This window comes from Monodelphis domestica, chromosome 4 (genome assembly GCF_027887165.1).
Source record: "Monodelphis domestica isolate mMonDom1 chromosome 4, mMonDom1.pri, whole genome shotgun sequence".
Taxonomy (NCBI): Eukaryota; Metazoa; Chordata; class Mammalia; order Didelphimorphia; family Didelphidae; genus Monodelphis; species Monodelphis domestica.
The window spans coordinates 429,615,165-429,635,936 of record NC_077230.1 but is presented as its reverse complement, the minus strand read 5'-3'; the positions used below and the strand labels follow the sequence as shown (position 1 = coordinate 429,635,936).

The 20,772-nt window shown below is 48.1% G+C and overlaps 3 protein-coding genes and 2 long non-coding RNA genes across 12 annotated transcripts; 2 read left to right on the top strand and 3 right to left on the bottom strand.

The window, feature by feature from the left end:
• Positions 1–4,368: 4,368 nt before the first annotated feature.
• Positions 4,369–9,089, bottom strand: LOC130458766 (Golgi-associated RAB2 interactor protein 5B-like). 6 transcript variants are annotated; one of them, XM_056825387.1, is made up of 9 exons: positions 8,235–9,089; positions 7,984–8,141; positions 7,592–7,749; positions 7,303–7,516; positions 7,196–7,223; positions 6,879–7,113; positions 6,685–6,740; positions 6,536–6,597; positions 4,369–6,450 (listed from the first exon to the last, which is right to left on the bottom strand). In XM_056825387.1, the coding sequence occupies exons 1-9, from the start codon at positions 8,905–8,907 to the stop codon at positions 5,452–5,454; spliced, it is 2,583 nt and encodes an 860-aa protein (XP_056681365.1). In that variant the 5' UTR covers positions 8,908–9,089; the 3' UTR covers positions 4,369–5,451. The 6 variants fall into 6 exon arrangements, with proteins under 6 accessions (XP_056681365.1, XP_056681366.1, XP_056681367.1 ...); XM_056825388.1 differs by having other exon boundaries at positions 6,685–6,719; XM_056825391.1 differs by lacking the exon at positions 6,536–6,597 and having other exon boundaries at positions 5,610–6,450.
• On the top strand, positions 8,901–9,412 carry LOC130458771 (uncharacterized). The gene is made up of 2 exons (XR_008918158.1): positions 8,901–9,036; positions 9,083–9,412. It is a non-coding gene; the product is annotated as an uncharacterized LOC130458771 (long non-coding RNA).
• A 5,778-nt stretch (positions 9,413–15,190) lies between these two features.
• Positions 15,191–18,917, bottom strand: LOC130458760 (cell surface glycoprotein 1-like). 3 transcript variants are annotated; one of them, XM_056825379.1, is made up of 7 exons: positions 18,784–18,917; positions 18,495–18,708; positions 18,388–18,415; positions 18,059–18,305; positions 17,865–17,920; positions 17,716–17,777; positions 15,191–17,630 (listed from the first exon to the last, which is right to left on the bottom strand). In XM_056825379.1, exons 1-7 carry the CDS (start codon positions 18,885–18,887, stop codon positions 16,482–16,484), a joined length of 1,860 nt encoding a protein of 619 aa, XP_056681357.1. In that variant the 5' UTR covers positions 18,888–18,917; the 3' UTR covers positions 15,191–16,481. The 3 variants fall into 3 exon arrangements, with proteins under 3 accessions (XP_056681357.1, XP_056681358.1, XP_056681356.1); XM_056825380.1 differs by having other exon boundaries at positions 17,865–17,899; XM_056825378.1 differs by having other exon boundaries at positions 17,865–18,305.
• Positions 18,918–19,026: 109 nt separating this feature from the next.
• Positions 19,027–20,282, bottom strand: LOC130458762 (acetylcholinesterase collagenic tail peptide-like). The gene is made up of 2 exons (XM_056825385.1): positions 19,428–20,282; positions 19,027–19,334 (listed from the first exon to the last, which is right to left on the bottom strand). The coding sequence occupies exons 1-2, from the start codon at positions 20,098–20,100 to the stop codon at positions 19,027–19,029; spliced, it is 981 nt and encodes a 326-aa protein (XP_056681363.1). The 5' UTR covers positions 20,101–20,282.
• Positions 20,094–20,621, top strand: LOC130458765 (uncharacterized). Its single transcript, XR_008918157.1, has 2 exons — positions 20,094–20,229; positions 20,276–20,621. It is a non-coding gene; the product is annotated as an uncharacterized LOC130458765 (long non-coding RNA).
• The last annotated feature ends 151 nt before the right edge of the window (positions 20,622–20,772 follow it).

Here is a 20,772-nt window from a genome sequence, read left to right as displayed (position 1 = left end):
CTCTAGGTTGGACAATGTCTGTGGACGCGCAGTTGTTGACCCTCCTGGGTGGAATAGGTTATTGCACACATACATGGAGCAAGGGCAAAGTATTCCCTCAGTTTCCCCTTTTGGAGTATGTATTGAAAATAGGAAAAAATACACACTAATAAGCTTGTAGTAAAAGCAGATGGAATATTATTCATTGACAACTAGGAAAAATAAGTCACATCAAACTCTATATGAACAAGAAGCTGTAGAAATTGCTTCTACATCGAAAGCAAATCAAGTTTCTGTTAATCCAAACGTTGGTTTGGTGGAATGAATTTTGCAAACATTGGTTATGGTATATTCTGGGTTATTCTATTGAATGGTTCATTTACCCAGAAGCAGAGATTTAAATAAGGCTCATATAAGAAACACGCAGCCAGAAGGTGCAAGGTCACTTCATTAGCTTCATTCTTATTATGTCTACTACAAATCAGAATGTCATGTCTTTGGGAACATTGATACTTGAATTGATGTTTGCACTGCTGTTTGGAAAATGTAAAAGATGCGAATATATTTGGTATGCGATTCAAAAACAACAAAAAGGGGATAAGAGAGAAAGTATTTTAAGAACATTTTTATACCATTTTATATCACTTTTCATTCTATTGATCAATCTTGATTTGATGCTCTCACTTTATTTTCTCTGAATACTTAGAACTTAGTGGAAAATTTGATATCCAATCACAGAAAGCAAGAGAAACATAAAAAGGGAAATATGAAAGAAAGGGAAAAGGAGATAAATCTTATCTTTTTCTTCAAGTCAAACTCTCTTCTATAAGGACTACATTTACATCAAATTATATATATTAATATGTGGGGAAAATGTAATGTATAAATAGGGGGTAAAGAAAGACCAAATAGAATAAGCTTTCTCACACAAAGATTCACATGGGAAGGGGAGGGGAAGAAAACTCCTATAAGAAGGAGAGGAAGAGAGGGGTTTTTTACTTAAACCTTAATCTCAGGGAAATCAACTCTGAGAGGGAAAAACATCCAGATCCATTGGGATCATGAATTCTATCTTACCCAACAAGGGTAGGGAGAAGAGAAAACCAAGGGGGGGATGGGGGGGATGGGGGAGAGGGTAAACAAAAAGGGAGGGAAAGAGAGGGGGGAGGGGGAGGGAACAAAAAGGGAGGGACTAAAAAGGGAAACATCAAGGGAGGGGACAAGGGGGACTGATTCAAAGTAAATCACTGGACTAAAAGGTAGAGCCGAAGAAGAAAAGGTTAGAATTAGGGAAGGATATCAAAATGCCAGGGAGTCCACAAATGACAATCATAACTTTGAACGTGAATGGGATGAACTCACCCATAAAACGTAGACGAATAGCAGAATGGATTAGAATCCAAAACCCTACCATATGTTGTCTTCAAGAAACACACATGAGGCGGGTTGACACCCACAAGGTCAGAATTAAAGGATGGAGTAAGACCTTCTGGGCCTCAACTGATAAAAAGAAGGCAGGAGTGTTAATCATGATATCTGATAAAGCCAAAGCAAAATTAGACCTGATCAAAAGGGATAGAGAAGGTAATTATATTTTGTTAAAAGGGACTCTAGACAATGAGGAAATATCATTAATCAACATGTATGCACCAAATAACATAGCACCCAAATTTCTAATGGAGAAACTAGGAGAATTGAAGGAAGAAATAGACAGTAAAACCATATTAGTGGGAGACTTAAACCAACCATTATCAAATTTAGATAAATCAAATCAAAAAATAAATAAGAAAGAGGTAAAAGAAGTGAATGAAATCTTAGAAAAATTAGAATTAATAGACATATGGAGAAAAATAAATAGGGATAAAAAGGAATACACCTTCTTCTCAGCACCACATGGCACATTCACAAAAATTGACCATACATTAGGTCACAGAAACATAGCACACAAATGCAGGAAAGTAGAAATAGTGAATGCAGCCTTCTCAGATCACAAGGCAATAAAAATAATGATTAGTAATGGTACATGGAAAACCAAATCTAAAACCAATTGGAAATTAAACAATATGATACTCCAAAACCGTTTAGGTTAAAGAAGAAGTCATAGAAACAATTAATAATTTCATCAAGGAAAATGACAATGGCGAGACATCCTTTCAAACCTTTTGGGATGCACCCAAAGCGGTAATCAGAGGTAAATTCATATCCCTGAATGCTTATATTAACAAACAAGGGAGAGCAGAGATCAATCAACTGGAAATGCAAATGAAAAAACTCGAAAGCGATCAAAACCAAACTAGAAATCCTAAAAATTAAGGGAGAAATTAATAAAATCGAAAGTGATAGAACTATTGATTTAATAAATAAGACAAGAAGCTGGTACTTTGAAAAAACAAACAAAATAGACAAAGTACTGGTCAATCTAATTAAAAAAAGGAAGGAAGAAAAGCAAATTAACAGCATTAAAGGTGAAAAGGGGGACAGCACCTCCGATGAAGAGGAAAGTAAGGCAATCATTAGAAATTACTTTGCCCAATTATATGGCAATAAATACACCAATTTAGGAGAAATGGATGAATATATACAAAAACACAAACTGCCTAGACTAACAGAAGAGGAAATAGAATTCTTAAATAATCCCATATCAGAAAATGAAATCCAACAAGCCATCAAAGAACTTCCTAAGAAAAAATCCCCAGGGCCTGATGAATTCACCAGTGAATTCTATCAAACATTCAGAGAACAGTTAATCCCAATACTATACAAACTATTTGACATAATAAGCAAAGAGGGAGTTCTACCACACTCCTTTTACGACACAAACATGGTACTGATTCCAAAACCAGGCAGGGCAAAAACAGAGAAAGAAAACTATAGGCCAATCTCCCTAATGAATATAGATGCAAAAATCTTAAATAGGATACTAGCAAAAAGACTCCAGCAAGTAATCAGAAGGATCATTCACCATGATCAAGTAGGATTCATACCAGGGATGCAGGGCTGGTTCAACATTAGGAAAACCATCCACATAATTGACCACATCAACAAGCAAACTACCAAGAACCACATGATTATCTCAATTGAGACGCAGAAAAAGCCTTTGATAAAATACAACACCCATTCCTATTAAAAACACTAGAAAGCATAGGAATAAAAGGGTCATTCCTAAAAATAATAAACAGTATATATCTAAAACCATCAGCTAATATCATCTGCAATGGGGATAAACTAGATGCATTCCCAGTAAGATCAGGAGTGAAACAAGGATGCCCATTATCACCTCTACTATTTGACATTGTACTAGAAACACTAGCAGTAGCAATTAGAGAAGATAAAGGAATTGAAGGCATCAAAATAGGCAAGGAGGAGACCAAGTTATCACTCTTTGCGGATGACATGATGGTCTACTTAAAGAATCCTAGAGATTCAACCAAAAAGCTAATGGAAATAATCAACAACTTTAGCAAAGTTGCAGGATACAAAATAAACCCACATAAATCATCAGCTTTTCTATATATCTCCAACACAGCTCAGCAGCAAGAACTAGAAGGAGAAATCCCATTCAAAATCACCTTAGACAAAATAAAATACCTAGGAATCTACCTCCCGAGACAAACACAGGAACTATATGAACACAAACTACAAAACACTCGCCACACAACTAAAACTAGACTTGAGCAAACGGAAAAACATTAACTGCTCATGGATAGGACGAGCCAATATAATAAAAATGACCATCCTACCCAAACTTATTTATCTATTTAGTGCCATACCCATTGAACAACCAAAATACTTCTTCACTGATTTAGAAAAAACCATAACAAAGTTCATTTGGAAGAACAAAAGATCAAGGATATCCAGGGAAATAATGAAAAAAAACACATATGATGGGGGCCTTGCTATATTACAAAGCATCAGTCATCAAAACAATTTGGTACTGGCTAAGAAACAGAAAGGAAGATCAGTGGAATAGACTGGGGGAAAGTGACCTCAGCAAGACAGTATACGATAAACCCAAAGATCCCAGCTTTTGGGACAAAAATCCACTATTCGATAAAATCTGCTGGGAAAGTTGGAAGACAGTGTGGGAGAGACTAGGAATAGATCAACACCTCACACCCTACACCAAGATAAATTCAAAATGGGTGAGTGACTTAAACATAAAGAAGGAAACCATAAGTAAATTGGGTAAACACAGAATAGTATACATATCAGACCTTTGGGAGGGGAAAGGCTTTAAAACCAAGCAAGACATAGAAAGAATCACAAAATGTAAAATAATTTTGACTACATCAAACTAAAAAGCTTTTGTACAAACAAAACCAATGTAACTAAAATCAGAAGGGAAACAACAAATTGGGAAAAAATCTTCATAGAAACCTCTGACAAAGGTTTAATTACTCATATTTATAAAGAGCTAAATCAATTGTACAAAAAAAAATCAAGCCATTCTCCAATTGATAAATGGGCAAGGGACATGGATAGGCAGTTCTCAGATAAAGAAATCAAAACTATTAACAAGCACATGAAGAAGTGCTCTAAATCTCGTATAATCAGAGAGATGCAAATCAAAATAACTCTGAGGTATCACCTCACGCCTAGCAGATTGGCTAACAGGACAGCAAAGGAAAGTAATGAATGCTGGAGGGGATGTGGCAAAGTAGGGACATTAATTCATTGCTGGTGGAGTTGAGAACTGATCCAGCCATTCTGGAGGGCAATTTGGAATGATGCCCAAAGGGAGCTAATAGACTGTCTACCCTTTGATCCAGCCATAGCACTGCTGGGTCTGTACCCCAAAGAGATAATGGGGAAAAAGACTTGTACAAGAATATTCATAGCTGCGCTCTTTGTGGTGGCCCCAAACTGGAAAACGAGGGGATGCCCTTCAATTGGGGAATGGCTGAACAAACTGTGGTATATGTTGGTGATGGAATTCTATTGTGCTAAAAGGAATAATAAAGTGGAGAAGTTCCATGGAGACTGGAACAACCTCCAGGAAGTGATGCAGAGCGAGAGGAGCAGAACCAGGAGAACATCGTACACAGAGACTAATACACTGTGGTATAATCGAAGGTAATGGACTTCTCCATTAGTGGCGGTGTAATGTCCCTGAACAACTTGCAGGGATCCAGGAGAAAAAAAAAACACCATTCATAAGCAAAGGATAAACTATGGGAGTGGAAACACCGAGGAAAAGCAACTGCCTGAATACAGCGGTTGAGGGGACATGACAGAGGAGAGACTCTAAATGAACACTCCAATGCAAATACTATCAACAAAGCAATGGGTTCAAATCAAGAAAACATGTAATAACCAGTGGACTTACGCATTGGCTATGGGGGGTGGGGGTGGGGGGAGGAAAAGAAAATGATCTATGTCTTTAATGAATAATGCTTGGAAATAATCAAATAAAATATATTTAAAAAAAATAAAAAAAAAAATCTAATGCAGTTAGGTGGCCTGGGCAGGGGATTAGCTGGAGCCCCTGGTACAGGTGCAGACCACCTTTTTGCCCTGTTGCCATGCTCTGGTGAGCCAGCTCGGTGGCTTCTGGATAGCCTTCCTCAGAGCCTTGAAACTGGCGCAGGGCTGTGAGGCCTGGGTGGGCTCCGGACCGTCCCTCGGGTTGTCCTTGGGCTGCTCTGTGGCGACCCCGGCGGCTTCCGGAGGCTGGCAGCGGACCCACCCGAACCGCCAGGCATCCCAGGCCTCAATTTTTTTTAAAAGACCTTCGGCCAGTGTTCTGGGCTCCCCTAAGGTTTCCCGAACCTTAACCCGCAGTGGCGGCTCCTGCATGCTCGGGCATTTGCACAGCCTTCGGGGCTGTGGCTGCTCTTGGGGGAGCTGCTGCCATTTTGAATGGTGGTGGTGGTGTTTTGAGTGGTGGTGGTGCCTCTTGGAATGGCGCCTCTCTTGGGGGCCCTCTTGGGGCTGCGGCTGCAGCTGGTCTTGGGGGAGCTCCTGGGGCTGCAGCTGGTCTTGGGGGAGCTCCTGGGGCTGCGGCTGCTCTTGGGGGAGCTCCTGGGGCTGCGGCTGGTCTTGGGGGAGCTCTTGGGGCTGCGGCTGCTCTTGGGGGAGCTCCTGGGGCTGCGGCTGGTCTTGGGGGAGCTCCTGGGGCTGCGGCTGCTCTTGGGGGAGCTCCTGGGGCTGCGGCTGGTCTTGGGGGAGCTCCTGGGGCTGCGGCTGGTCTTGGGGGAGCTCCTGGGGCTGCGGCTGGTCTTGGGGGAGCTCTTGGGGCTGCGGCTGGTCTTGGGGGAGCTCCTGGGGCTGCGGCTGGTCTTGGGGGAACTCCTGGGGCTGCGGCTGCTCTTGGGGGAGCTCCTGGGGCTGCGGCTGCTCTTGGGGGAGCTCCTGGGGCTGCGGCTGCTCTTGGGGGAGCGGCAGCTTGTTGGCAGTGCCCGGCTCCTGGGGGTGCTCTTGGGAGGGTGGCCTGGAGGGCCCTGAAGAGGACGTCTCCGCTGGTGAGGCAGCCTGGCAAGGGCAGGGGGGAGGAGTCACGCCGGGCCTCTGGGCCGGGCCCAGCTGGCCTGACAGTCAGTCCCAGCCTCCCTAGTACCTTAGACAGGTGAGACCCGGAAATTGTGGAGAACAGAGTCCGGATGGTGACTCTCGGCTGCCCTGGGGGGGATTCGGGACCGGGTTAGGCCTCCGGAAGAGCCCCGAGCCAGAGAGCAGGGGAGCAGGGGGGAGGGGGGCGTCCTTTACCTTCCACTTCCACTAGGCTCCCCGGGGTGCTCCTCCTGAAAAGGGTGGGCTCTGATCTAAGGAAGCAACCCACCGCACTCTGGCCTGCTGGGTGTCCAGGACCAGCCCTCCCTCTCCTCCAGGCCCTTGTGCCCGCCCCCGCCCCCGCCCCCGCCCCTTCCCCCCCGCCCCCGCACGCTTGGGGCCACGCCCACTTCTGCTGCTCTTCTCTCCTGACTGGGAGCTTCTGCTGGGACCGGAAGGACATGGGGGCGGCTTCCGCTCTCGACATCACTTCCGGGAGGGCCGGGGCGCTCTGCTGGTCCATCAGTTGGGAGAGCGGCCCAGGGTAGTGCAGTGCTTTGTCCCAGGTCCAGCCCGGGCTCCCCTTGGTCCTCGGGACGGGGTACTGGGGAGGGAAGGCCACCTCCTTCCGTTTGGGGGGGGCCTCTGTGGAGGGACCAGAAGGGCCTCAGAAACCCAGAGCCAGGCGGAGGCGCCGGGGCAGGAGGCAGGAGGAGGGTTTTCTCACCCGCTGCGGACATCGGGGCGCTCTCGTCCTGGGGGAGAGGAAGAGTGGGGGTCACGGGCCGCCCGCGCCGCCTCCCGGCGTCAGAGGGGGCTCCGGGCGGCCCTCACCTGGGCGGCCTGCTCGTCGGGGCTCCGGGCCCAGGCCGGGATGGGCCCCTGCATCAGGAAGATCAGGAAGCGCCAGCGGTTGAACAGGAGGCAGCCCTCGGCCGGCTCGGCCACCAGCCTCAGGTAGAAACTGCGGCCGGAGGCCAGGCGGAGCTTCAGCCTCCATCCGGCCTCGCTGTGGACAAACAGGCGGACCAGCTGTGCCGGCAGCAGCCTGTGGGGAGCACGGGGTGAGCCGGGCCCGGCACAGAGAGGGGGGCAGGCAGGCAGGGCCGGGCCGCCCGGTCACCTGGTGAGCTCCAGCCGCGGAGGCTGCTTCTTGCTTTGGACGGGCCGGGCCAGCAGGACGAGGTCCGGGAGCAGGAGCCCCGGGAAGGAGGAGGCCACAGCCATGGTCACCGGGTTCTCCTTCTTGTGCAGGAAGACAGGCTCCCCCTTGTTGGTGACCTGGGGAGGCCGGGGCGGGGCAGCCGGGAGCACCCTGACCTCCGCCTGGCGCCCCCCACCGCCCCTCCCTCCCCCCCGCCGCCCCCTACCACCCCTGCCATCCCCCACAGCCCCCGCCCCCACGGCCCCCTGCCACCCCCTCACTGCCTCCCACTACCCCCCCCCCTCCCGCCGCCGCCTCCCAGCCCTCCCCCGTCCTCCCCCAGCCGGGCCCATCGGCCTGCCTGGGGTCACCTGCAGAAAGTCACTCTCGAACATGGCCGTGAACGGCCCGAGGGGCGGGTAGTTGCCCTCCGCCACGGCTCTCTGTAGAGGGCCAGGCTTGGGGAAGCACAGCGGGAAGGATAGTTCCGCTTCCACTTCCGGCAGGTGGAGCTCTCCGGGCAGAACAACTGCGAGCAGGGAGGAAGCAGGCCGGAGCTGGGGGCTGGCCGGCCCCCGCGGGCTCCCCTGCATCCCTGCAGCCCCCCAGGCCGGGGCCCCACCTGGTGAGGGTTTCCGGGGTTTCATTGGGCTCAGGGAGTCTCGGTGCGCCTGAAGATCAGGGCTCTGGGGTGGGGGTGGAGGGGGCTGCTGGAGGAGGGCCAGGATACTCTCTGCGGGGAGGGCAGACTGGCTATGGCTCTCTGGGACAGCTGAGCTAAGAAGGGGCAGCCTCGCAGGCGTAACACAGCCAGGAGGCCCCCGTTGTGACCTCATGCATGGGTCAGGAGGGTCAGGGGGGGCCAGCTGGCAGCATTCCCCGGGTCCCATGCAAGGCAGGACAAGGAAGAAGGGGGCAGCACCCCGGAGGAAGGTCCTCTCCAGCCCCTGGACACAAAGGGGGTGTGGGGGGGCCACCCGAAAGTTTGGGCCTGTCTCAGGAGGCGCCCCGGGGCCTTTCCTGCAGAGCTCAGAGCCAAAGCCCAAGGCCCGCTGCTCAGCTAGCTCTGGAGAGGGAAGGACAGGCAGCCCACATTCTAGGCAGGGGCTCTGGGGAAAGCTCTGAAGTCTTTGAGCAGGGCTGTAGCTTGAGGCTGTTGCAGCCTCCCCAGGCCCCCTTTGCCTTTTCAGGGGAACCTCCAGGAGCCACCAGGGCCCCCTATAAAGGGACTCTGGAGAGCCGGGCCACAGGCTGTTGCTCTCCCTGAGGTGCCTTTGGCCCAGCATGATCTCCATGCTCTGGGCCTGACTCTCCCTGACTAGTCCTGGACAGTGAGAGGGTTAGAGTGGATCTGGAGCCCCGGAACCCTCGGCTTACCCTAGAGGGGTGTGAACCTTAAAAATTCTCAGACCCTACTTCATAAGGTTAAGATTGTAAACCTTAAAAAATTCCCAGACCCTACTTCATAAGGTTGGGTTAAGACCATTCCCCATTGGGACCATTCCTCATTTGGGCAGTGAAGGTACTTGATCAGGAATGTGAGAACTCTACTTCACCATACTTAAGCATGCTTTAGGGGAAGATAAAGTTGTAAACTCTTTGCTGAACAATGAAAAGTATTTAAACCCATTCTTATAGTAAGACAAAAAGTTCTTAAGCTATGCCTATTTTTGGATATAATACAAAAGGGTGCTAAGTACCTATAAAGGTCAGGCAAGTTGTGAATTTACAAGGAGCAAAGAGGTGAGAAACTTACTCAGAAGTTTTCTGGTGTGAACTTAATAAAAAAATTTAAGCCGCCTTAGGTGTGAACTAAGAATGGTCTGTCCTTTGAAAAACGTCTATTGTGATTGGTAGATGGAAGAACTTAGGGGAGGTGACATAGGAGAAAATTCCCTTTAAATAGGAGCTCAGAGACATTCAGATTCAGGATTGAGCTGGTGAAGTCAGCTGAGATGAAGCTGGCCTGGTGTCACTAGAATCCTTACTTGAACAAATCTTGTGGTGAGTGATTAAGGACTGACTGATCTTTCTCTTAGGGCTTAAGGCCTGGGTTGGCCAGAGCTGCCCTGGGCTAGCCTATCCGTTTCTCATTATTTCCTTTTTCTCTCTTTCTTTAATTCCTCATTGGATGAATTAAAATCTCTATAAAACCCAGTTGATTTGGGTATATTTCATAATTGGGAATATTTCCCTGGTGACCACCTTATATATTTGATTTTAAAACAAGACACTGTCTTGAAACCATATTTTCTGCGGTCACAATTTACTCAACCACTCTTATATCTACAACAATTTATGTCTTCCACTATTTTAATCATTACAGTTTATGGCTGACCACGAGGTTGGTGAGAAAACCCTCAAAAAGTTTCTGTGAAATCTTTTTCCTTTCTCTCTTTGATTTATTACTTGCTCTATCAGTCAGTTTTGTTTTCTTTTTTTTTAACTTGACTTCAAAAATACAGCTGCAAGAACGGGTGAGTAAAAAACCTTTTTGAATCTCCTTAAATTAAGCTATTTTAGATCTTAGCAACAGGGTCCTAAGGTCCTGGCTAGCAGCTGCCTAAATTAGGACCAGAAAAACCTGGGAAAGCTTTTGGCCTTGTCCTGCTTCCCACGTGTTTACTTTAGAAATATGTGGTTACAGCCAGTTCACAACATACTTAACAACTGGCTATTCAGCTCTATGACCAAGCTTGTAAAATTCGCATTCTTTGTCTCTCTGAAATTTCTCATACCATGCGATTTATGGCAAAATATAATCAACACAGTACTCCCCCTTGGATTTTGATTGTTATAGCTGTAATATTGTATTTCCTTAAAAAACCCACTTCTCAGTCAAACCAACGGAATGTTCCTTCTACTACTCAACAAAATGCAGAACTAAATACTCGGCTTGAGCTTATAGAGGAAAGTCAGGGAGAGATTGTAGCTTTCATAAGAAACATTAAAAGAGAGTTAAGAACATTATCAAAATCTCTGTCCCAACTTGCTCTGGACATTAACCCTCCTAGCCAACCCACTGCTCCTCCTGCTCTTAGGAAAGCGATGAGATGTCAGGCAAAATGCACTTTGAAATTCTAATTAGGAACCCAAGTTATTGAAAATTGATCATCTACATCCATGTATAGATTATGTTCCTGGCAATGCCTATGTAGACATTATGTTCCAACTGCCATTGCTGTAGTTACATGTTAATATCATTATTGATCATTAGTCCTTGAACTCCATCTTCTTGGGGAATATCTTTATGGGGATTCTTTCTGGCTCTCTAATACCAGTCCCAGAATTCAGGCAGGCCACTGGATTCGTGGTTTATTAGCTTCCACTTCAAGTACTGGAAGACGTTCTGGTATATGAAAGTAAAGCCTCAGAGGTAAACTGAGTGCTCTAGGTTGGACAATGTCTGTGGACGCGCAGTTGTTGACCCTCCTGGGTGGAATAGGTTATTGCACACATACATGGAGCAAGGGCAAAGTATTCCCTCAGTTTCCCCTTTTGGAGTATGTATTGAAAATAGGAAAAAATACACACTAATAAGCTTGTAGTAAAAGCAGATGGAATATTATTCATTGACAACTAGGAAAAATAAGTCACATCAAACTCTATATGAACAAGAAGCTGTAGAAATTGCTTCTACATCGAAAGCAAATCAAGTTTCTGTTAATCCAAACGTTGGTTTGGTGGAATGAATTTTGCAAACATTGGTTATGGTATATTCTGGGTTATTCTATTGAATGGTTCATTTACCCAGAAGCAGAGATTTAAATAAGGCTCATATAAGAAACACGCAGCCAGAAGGTGCAAGGTCACTTCATTAGCTTCATTCTTATTATGTCTACTACAAATCAGAATGTCATGTCTTTGGGAACATTGATACTTGAATTGATGTTTGCACTGCTGTTTGGAAAATGTAAAAGATGCGAATATATTTGGTATGCGATTCAAAAACAACAAAAAGGGGATAAGAGAGAAAGTATTTTAAGAACATTTTTATACCATTTTATATCACTTTTCATTCTATTGATCAATCTTGATTTGATGCTCTCACTTTATTTTCTCTGAATACTTAGAACTTAGTGGAAAATTTGATATCCAATCACAGAAAGCAAGAGAAACATAAAAAGGGAAATATGAAAGAAAGGGAAAAGGAGATAAATCTTATCTTTTTCTTCAAGTCAAACTCTCTTCTATAAGGACTACATTTACATCAAATTATATATATTAATATGTGGGGAAAATGTAATGTATAAATAGGGGGTAAAGAAAGACCAAATAGAATAAGCTTTCTCACACAAAGATTCACATGGGAAGGGGAGGGGAAGAAAACTCCTATAAGAAGGAGAGGAAGAGAGGGGTTTTTTACTTAAACCTTAATCTCAGGGAAATCAACTCTGAGAGGGAAAAACATCCAGATCCATTGGGATCATGAATTCTATCTTACCCAACAAGGGTAGGGAGAAGAGAAAACCAAGGGGGGGATGGGGGGGATGGGGGAGAGGGTAAACAAAAAGGGAGGGAAAGAGAGGGGGGAGGGGGAGGGAACAAAAAGGGAGGGACTAAAAAGGGAAACATCAAGGGAGGGGACAAGGGGGACTGATTCAAAGTAAATCACTGGACTAAAAGGTAGAGCCGAAGAAGAAAAGGTTAGAATTAGGGAAGGATATCAAAATGCCAGGGAGTCCACAAATGACAATCATAACTTTGAACGTGAATGGGATGAACTCACCCATAAAACGTAGACGAATAGCAGAATGGATTAGAATCCAAAACCCTACCATATGTTGTCTTCAAGAAACACACATGAGGCGGGTTGACACCCACAAGGTCAGAATTAAAGGATGGAGTAAGACCTTCTGGGCCTCAACTGATAAAAAGAAGGCAGGAGTGTTAATCATGATATCTGATAAAGCCAAAGCAAAATTAGACCTGATCAAAAGGGATAGAGAAGGTAATTATATTTTGTTAAAAGGGACTCTAGACAATGAGGAAATATCATTAATCAACATGTATGCACCAAATAACATAGCACCCAAATTTCTAATGGAGAAACTAGGAGAATTGAAGGAAGAAATAGACAGTAAAACCATATTAGTGGGAGACTTAAACCAACCATTATCAAATTTAGATAAATCAAATCAAAAAATAAATAAGAAAGAGGTAAAAGAAGTGAATGAAATCTTAGAAAAATTAGAATTAATAGACATATGGAGAAAAATAAATAGGGATAAAAAGGAATACACCTTCTTCTCAGCACCACATGGCACATTCACAAAAATTGACCATACATTAGGTCACAGAAACATAGCACACAAATGCAGGAAAGTAGAAATAGTGAATGCAGCCTTCTCAGATCACAAGGCAATAAAAATAATGATTAGTAATGGTACATGGAAAACCAAATCTAAAACCAATTGGAAATTAAACAATATGATACTCCAAAACCGTTTAGGTTAAAGAAGAAGTCATAGAAACAATTAATAATTTCATCAAGGAAAATGACAATGGCGAGACATCCTTTCAAACCTTTTGGGATGCACCCAAAGCGGTAATCAGAGGTAAATTCATATCCCTGAATGCTTATATTAACAAACAAGGGAGAGCAGAGATCAATCAACTGGAAATGCAAATGAAAAAACTCGAAAGCGATCAAAACCAAACTAGAAATCCTAAAAATTAAGGGAGAAATTAATAAAATCGAAAGTGATAGAACTATTGATTTAATAAATAAGACAAGAAGCTGGTACTTTGAAAAAACAAACAAAATAGACAAAGTACTGGTCAATCTAATTAAAAAAAGGAAGGAAGAAAAGCAAATTAACAGCATTAAAGGTGAAAAGGGGGACAGCACCTCCGATGAAGAGGAAAGTAAGGCAATCATTAGAAATTACTTTGCCCAATTATATGGCAATAAATACACCAATTTAGGAGAAATGGATGAATATATACAAAAACACAAACTGCCTAGACTAACAGAAGAGGAAATAGAATTCTTAAATAATCCCATATCAGAAAATGAAATCCAACAAGCCATCAAAGAACTTCCTAAGAAAAAATCCCCAGGGCCTGATGAATTCACCAGTGAATTCTATCAAACATTCAGAGAACAGTTAATCCCAATACTATACAAACTATTTGACATAATAAGCAAAGAGGGAGTTCTACCACACTCCTTTTACGACACAAACATGGTACTGATTCCAAAACCAGGCAGGGCAAAAACAGAGAAAGAAAACTATAGGCCAATCTCCCTAATGAATATAGATGCAAAAATCTTAAATAGGATACTAGCAAAAAGACTCCAGCAAGTAATCAGAAGGATCATTCACCATGATCAAGTAGGATTCATACCAGGGATGCAGGGCTGGTTCAACATTAGGAAAACCATCCACATAATTGACCACATCAACAAGCAAACTACCAAGAACCACATGATTATCTCAATTGAGACGCAGAAAAAGCCTTTGATAAAATACAACACCCATTCCTATTAAAAACACTAGAAAGCATAGGAATAAAAGGGTCATTCCTAAAAATAATAAACAGTATATATCTAAAACCATCAGCTAATATCATCTGCAATGGGGATAAACTAGATGCATTCCCAGTAAGATCAGGAGTGAAACAAGGATGCCCATTATCACCTCTACTATTTGACATTGTACTAGAAACACTAGCAGTAGCAATTAGAGAAGATAAAGGAATTGAAGGCATCAAAATAGGCAAGGAGGAGACCAAGTTATCACTCTTTGCGGATGACATGATGGTCTACTTAAAGAATCCTAGAGATATGATGGTCTACTTAAAGAATCCTAGAGATTCAACCAAAAAGCTAATGGAAATAATCAACAACTTTAGCAAAGTTGCAGGATACAAAATAAACCCACATAAATCATCAGCTTTTCTATATATCTCCAACACAGCTCAGCAGCAAGAACTAGAAGGAGAAATCCCATTCAAAATCACCTTAGACAAAATAAAATACCTAGGAATCTACCTCCCGAGACAAACACAGGAACTATATGAACACAAACTACAAAACACTCGCCACACAACTAAAACTAGACTTGAGCAAACGGAAAAACATTAACTGCTCATGGATAGGACGAGCCAATATAATAAAAATGACCATCCTACCCAAACTTATTTATCTATTTAGTGCCATACCCATTGAACAACCAAAATACTTCTTCACTGATTTAGAAAAAACCATAACAAAGTTCATTTGGAAGAACAAAAGATCAAGGATATCCAGGGAAATAATGAAAAAAAACACATATGATGGGGGCCTTGCTATATTACAAAGCATCAGTCATCAAAACAATTTGGTACTGGCTAAGAAACAGAAAGGAAGATCAGTGGAATAGACTGGGGGAAAGTGACCTCAGCAAGACAGTATACGATAAACCCAAAGATCCCAGCTTTTGGGACAAAAATCCACTATTCGATAAAATCTGCTGGGAAAGTTGGAAGACAGTGTGGGAGAGACTAGGAATAGATCAACACCTCACACCCTACACCAAGATAAATTCAAAATGGGTGAGTGACTTAAACATAAAGAAGGAAACCATAAGTAAATTGGGTAAACACAGAATAGTATACATATCAGACCTTTGGGAGGGGAAAGGCTTTAAAACCAAGCAAGACATAGAAAGAATCACAAAATGTAAAATAATTTTGACTACATCAAACTAAAAAGCTTTTGTACAAACAAAACCAATGTAACTAAAATCAGAAGGGAAACAACAAATTGGGAAAAAATCTTCATAGAAACCTCTGACAAAGGTTTAATTACTCATATTTATAAAGAGCTAAATCAATTGTACAAAAAAAAATCAAGCCATTCTCCAATTGATAAATGGGCAAGGGACATGGATAGGCAGTTCTCAGATAAAGAAATCAAAACTATTAACAAGCACATGAAGAAGTGCTCTAAATCTCGTATAATCAGAGAGATGCAAATCAAAATAACTCTGAGGTATCACCTCACGCCTAGCAGATTGGCTAACAGGACAGCAAAGGAAAGTAATGAATGCTGGAGGGGATGTGGCAAAGTAGGGACATTAATTCATTGCTGGTGGAGTTGAGAACTGATCCAGCCATTCTGGAGGGCAATTTGGAATGATGCCCAAAGGGAGCTAATAGACTGTCTACCCTTTGATCCAGCCATAGCACTGCTGGGTCTGTACCCCAAAGAGATAATGGGGAAAAAGACTTGTACAAGAATATTCATAGCTGCGCTCTTTGTGGTGGCCCCAAACTGGAAAACGAGGGGATGCCCTTCAATTGGGGAATGGCTGAACAAACTGTGGTATATGTTGGTGATGGAATTCTATTGTGCTAAAAGGAATAATAAAGTGGAGAAGTTCCATGGAGACTGGAACAACCTCCAGGAAGTGATGCAGAGCGAGAGGAGCAGAACCAGGAGAACATCGTACACAGAGACTAATACACTGTGGTATAATCGAAGGTAATGGACTTCTCCATTAGTGGCGGTGTAATGTCCCTGAACAACTTGCAGGGATCCAGGAGAAAAAAAAAACACCATTCATAAGCAAAGGATAAACTATGGGAGTGGAAACACCGAGGAAAAGCAACTGCCTGAATACAGCGGTTGAGGGGACATGACAGAGGAGAGACTCTAAATGAACACTCCAATGCAAATACTATCAACAAAGCAATGGGTTCAAATCAAGAAAACATGTAATAACCAGTGGACTTACGCATTGGCTATGGGGGGTGGGGGTGGGGGGAGGAAAAGAAAATGATCTATGTCTTTAATGAATAATGCTTGGAAATAATCAAATAAAATATATTTTAAAAAAATAAAAAAAAAAATCTAATGCAGTTAGGTGGCCTGGGCAGGGGATTAGCTGGAGCCCCTGGTACAGGTGCAGACCACCTTTTTGCCCTGTTGCCATGCTCTGGTGAGCCAGCTCGGTGGCTTCTGGATAGCCTTCCTCAGAGCCTTGAAACTGGCGCAGGGCTGTGAGGCCTGGGTGGGCTCCGGACCGTCCCTCGGGTTGTCCTTGGGCTGCTCTGTGGCGACCCCGGCGGCTTCCGGAGGCTGGCAGCGGACCCACCCGAACCGCCAGGCATCCCAGGCCTCAATTTTTTTTAAAAGACCTTCGGCCAGTGTTCTGGGCTCCCCTAAGGTTTCCCGAACCTTAACCCGCAGTGGCGGCTCCTGCATGCTCGGGCATTTGCACAGCCTTCGGGGCTGTGGCTGCTCTTGGGGGAGCTGCTGCCATTTTGAATGGTGGTGGTGGTGTTTTGAGTGGTGGTGGTGCCTCTTGGAATGGCGCCTCTCTTGGGGGCCCTCTTGGGGCTGCGGCTGCAGCTGGTCTTGGGGGAGCTCCTGGGGCTGCAGCTGGTCTTGGGGGAGCTCCTGGGGCTGCGGCTGCTCTTGGGGGAGCTCCTGGGGCTGCGGCTGGTCTTGGGGGAGCTCTTGGGGCTGCGGCTGCTCTTGGGGGAGCTCCTGGGGCTGCGGCTGGTCTTGGGGGAGCTCCTGGGGCTGCGGCTGCTCTTGGGGGAGCTCCTGGGGCTGCGGCTGGTCTTGGGGGAGCTCCTGGGGCTGCGGCTGGTCTTGGGGGAGCTCCTGGGGCTGCGGCTGGTCTTGGGGGAGCTCTTGGGGCTGCGGCTGGTCTTGGGGGAGCTCCTGGGGCTGCGGCTGCTCTTGGGGGAGCTCCTGGGGCTGCGGCTGGTCTTGGGGGAGCTCCTGGGGCTGCGGCTGGTCTTGGGGGAGCTCCTGGGGCTGCGGCTGGTCTTGGGGGAGCTCTTGGGGCTGCGGCTGGTCTTGGGGGAGCTCCTGGGGCTGCGGCTGGTCTTGGGGGAACTCCTGGGGCTGCGGCTGCTCTTGGGGGAGCTCCTGGGGCTGCGGCTGCTCTTGGGGGAGCTCCTGGGGCTGCGGCTGCTCTTGGGGGAGCGGCAGCTTGTTGGCAGTGCCCGGCTCCTGGGGGTGCTCTTGGGAGGGTGGCCTGGAGGGCCCTGAAGAGGACGTCTCCGCTGGTGAGGCAGCCTGGCAAGGGCAGGGGGGAGGAGTCACGCCGGGCCTCTGGGCCGGGCCCAGCTGGCCTGACAGTCAGTCCCAGCCTCCCTAGTACCTTAGACAGGTGAGACCCGGAAATTGTGGAGAACAGAGTCCGGATGGTGACTCTCGGCTGCCCTGGGGGGGATTCGGGACCGGGTTAGGCCTCCGGAAGAGCCCCGAGCCAGAGAGCAGGGGAGCAGGGGGGAGGGGGGCGTCCTTTACCTTCCACTTCCACTAGGCTCCCCGGGGTGCTCCTCCTGAAAAGGGTGGGCTCTGATCTAAGGAAGCAACCCACCGCACTCTGGCCTGCTGGGTGTCCAGGACCAGCCCTCCCTCTCCTCCAGGCCCTTGTGCCCGCCCCCGCCCCCGCCCCCGCCCCTTCCCCCCCGCCCCCGCACGCTTGGGGCCACGCCCACTTCTGCTGCTCTTCTCTCCTGACTGGGAGCTTCTGCTGGGACCGGAAGGACATGGGGGCGGCTTCCGCTCTCGACATCACTTCCGACATCACTTCCGGGAGGGCCGGGGCGCTCTGCTGGTCCATCAGTTGGGAGAGCGGCCCAGGGTAGTGCAGTGCTTTGTCCCAGGTCCAGCCCGGGCTCCCCTTGGTCCTCGGGACGGGGTACTGGGGAGGGAAGGCCACCTCCTTCCGTTTGGGGGGGGCCTCTGTGGAGGGACCAGAAGGGCCTCAGAAACCCAGAGCCAGGCGGAGGCGCCGGGGCAGGAGGCAGGAGGAGGGTTTTCTCACCCGCTGCGGACATCGGGGCGCTCTCGTCCTGGGGGAGAGGAAGAGTGGGGGTCACGGGCCGCCCGCGCCGCCTCCCGGCGTCAGAGGGGGCTCCGGGCGGCCCTCACCTGGGCGGCCTGCTCGTCGGGGCTCCGGGCCCAGGCCGGGATGGGCCCCTGCATCAGGAAGATCAGGAAGCGCCAGCGGTTGAACAGGAGGCAGCCCTCGGCCGGCTCGGCCACCAGCCTCAGGTAGAAACTGCGGCCGGAGGCCAGGCGGAGCTTCAGCCTCCATCCGGCCTCGCTGTGGACAAACAGGCGGACCAGCTGTGCCGGCAGCAGCCTGTGGGGAGCACGGGGTGAGCCGGGCCCGGCACAGAGAGGGGGGCAGGCAGGCAGGGCCGGGCCGCCCGGTCACCTGGTGAGCTCCAGCCGCGGAGGCTGCTTCTTGCTTTGGACGGGCCGGGCCAGCAGGACGAGGTCCGGGAGCAGGAGCCCCGGGAAGGAGGAGGCCACCGCCATGGTCACCGGGTTCTCCTTCTTGTGCAGGAAGACAGGCTCCCCCTTGTTGGTGACCTGGGGAGGCCGGGGCGGGGCAGCCGGGAGCACCCTGACCTCCGCCTGGCGCCCCCCACCGCCCCTCCCTCCCCCCCGCCGCCCCCTACCACCCCTGCCATCCCCCACAGCCCCCGCCCCCACGGCCCCCTGCCACCCCCTCACTGCCTCCCACTACCCCCCCCCCCTCCCGCCGCCGCCTCCCAGCCCTCCCCCGTCCTCCCCCAGCCGGGCCCATCGGCCTGCCTGGGGTCACCTGCAGAAAGTCACTCTCGAACATGGCCGTGAACGGCCCGAGGGGCGGGTAGTTGCCCTCCGCCACGGCTCTCTGTAGAGGGCCAGGCTTGGGGAAGCACAGCGGGAAGGATAGTTCCGCTTCCACTTCCGGCAGGTGGAGCTCTCCGGGCAGAACAACTGCGAGCAGGGAGGAAGCAGGCCGGAGCTGGGGGCTGGCCGGCCCCCGCGGGCTCCCCTGCATCCCTGCAGCCCCCCAGGCCGGGGCCCCACCTGGTGAGGGTTTCCGGGGTTTCATTGGGCTCAGGGAGTCTCGGTGCGCCTGAAGATCAGGGCTCTGGGGTGGGGGTGGAGGGGGCTGCTGGAGGAGGGCCAGGATACTCTCTGCGGGGAGGGCAGACTGGCTATGGCTCTCTGGGACAGCTGAGCTAAGAAGGGGCAGCCTCGCAGGCGTAACACAGCCAGGAGGCCCCCGTTGTGACCTCATGCATGGGTCAGGAGGGTCAGGGGGGGCCAGCTGGCAGCATTCCCCGGGTCCCATGCAAGGCAGGACAAGGAAGAAGGGGGCAGCACCCCGGAGGAAGGTCCTCTCCAGCCCCTGGACACAAAGGGGGTGTGGGGGGGCCACCCGAAAGTTTGGGCCTGTCTCAGGAGGCGCCCCGGGGCCTTTCCTGCAGAGCTCAGAGCCAAAGCCCAAGGCCCGCTGCTCAGCTAGCTCTGGAGAGGGAAGGACAGGCAGCCCACATTCTAGGCAGGGGCTCTGGGGAAAGCTCTGAAGTCTTTGAGCAGGGCTGTAGCTTGAGGCTGTTGCAGCCTCCCCAGGCCCCCTTTGCCTTTTCAGGGGAACCTCCAGGAGCCACCAGGGCCCCCTATAAAGGGACTCTGGAGAGCCGGGCCACAGGCTGTTGCTCTCCCTGAGGTGCCTTTGGCCCAGCATGATCTCCATGCTCTGGGCCTGACTCTCCCTGACTAGTCCTGGACAGTGAGAGGGTTAGAGTGGATCTGGAGCCCCGGAACCCTCGGCTTACCCTAGAGGGGTGTGAACCTTAAAAATTCTCAGACCCTACTTCATAAGGTTAAGATTGTAAACCTTAAAAAATTCCCAGACCCTACTTCATAAGGTTGGGTTAAGACCATTCCCCATTGGGACCATTCCTCATTTGGGCAGTGAAGGTACTTGATCAGGAATGTGAGAACTCTACTTCACCATACTTAAGCATGCTTTAGGGGAAGATAAAGTTGTAAACTCTTTGCTGAACAATGAAAAGTATTTAAACCCATTCTTATAGTAAGACAAAAAGTTCTTAAGCTATGCCTATTTTTGGATATAATACAAAAGGGTGCTAAGTACCTATAAAGGTCAGGCAAGTTGTGAATTTACAAGGAGCAAAGAGGTGAGAAACTTACTCAGAAGTTTTCTGGTGTGAACTTAATAAAAAAATTTAAGCCGCCTTAGGTGTGAACTAAGAATGGTCTGTCCTTTGAAAAACGTCTATTGTGATTGGTAGATGGAAGAACTTAGGGGAGGTGACATAGGAGAAAATTCCCTTTAAATAGGAGCTCAGAGACATTCAGATTCAGGATTGAGCTGGTGAAGTCAGCTGAGATGAAGCTGGCC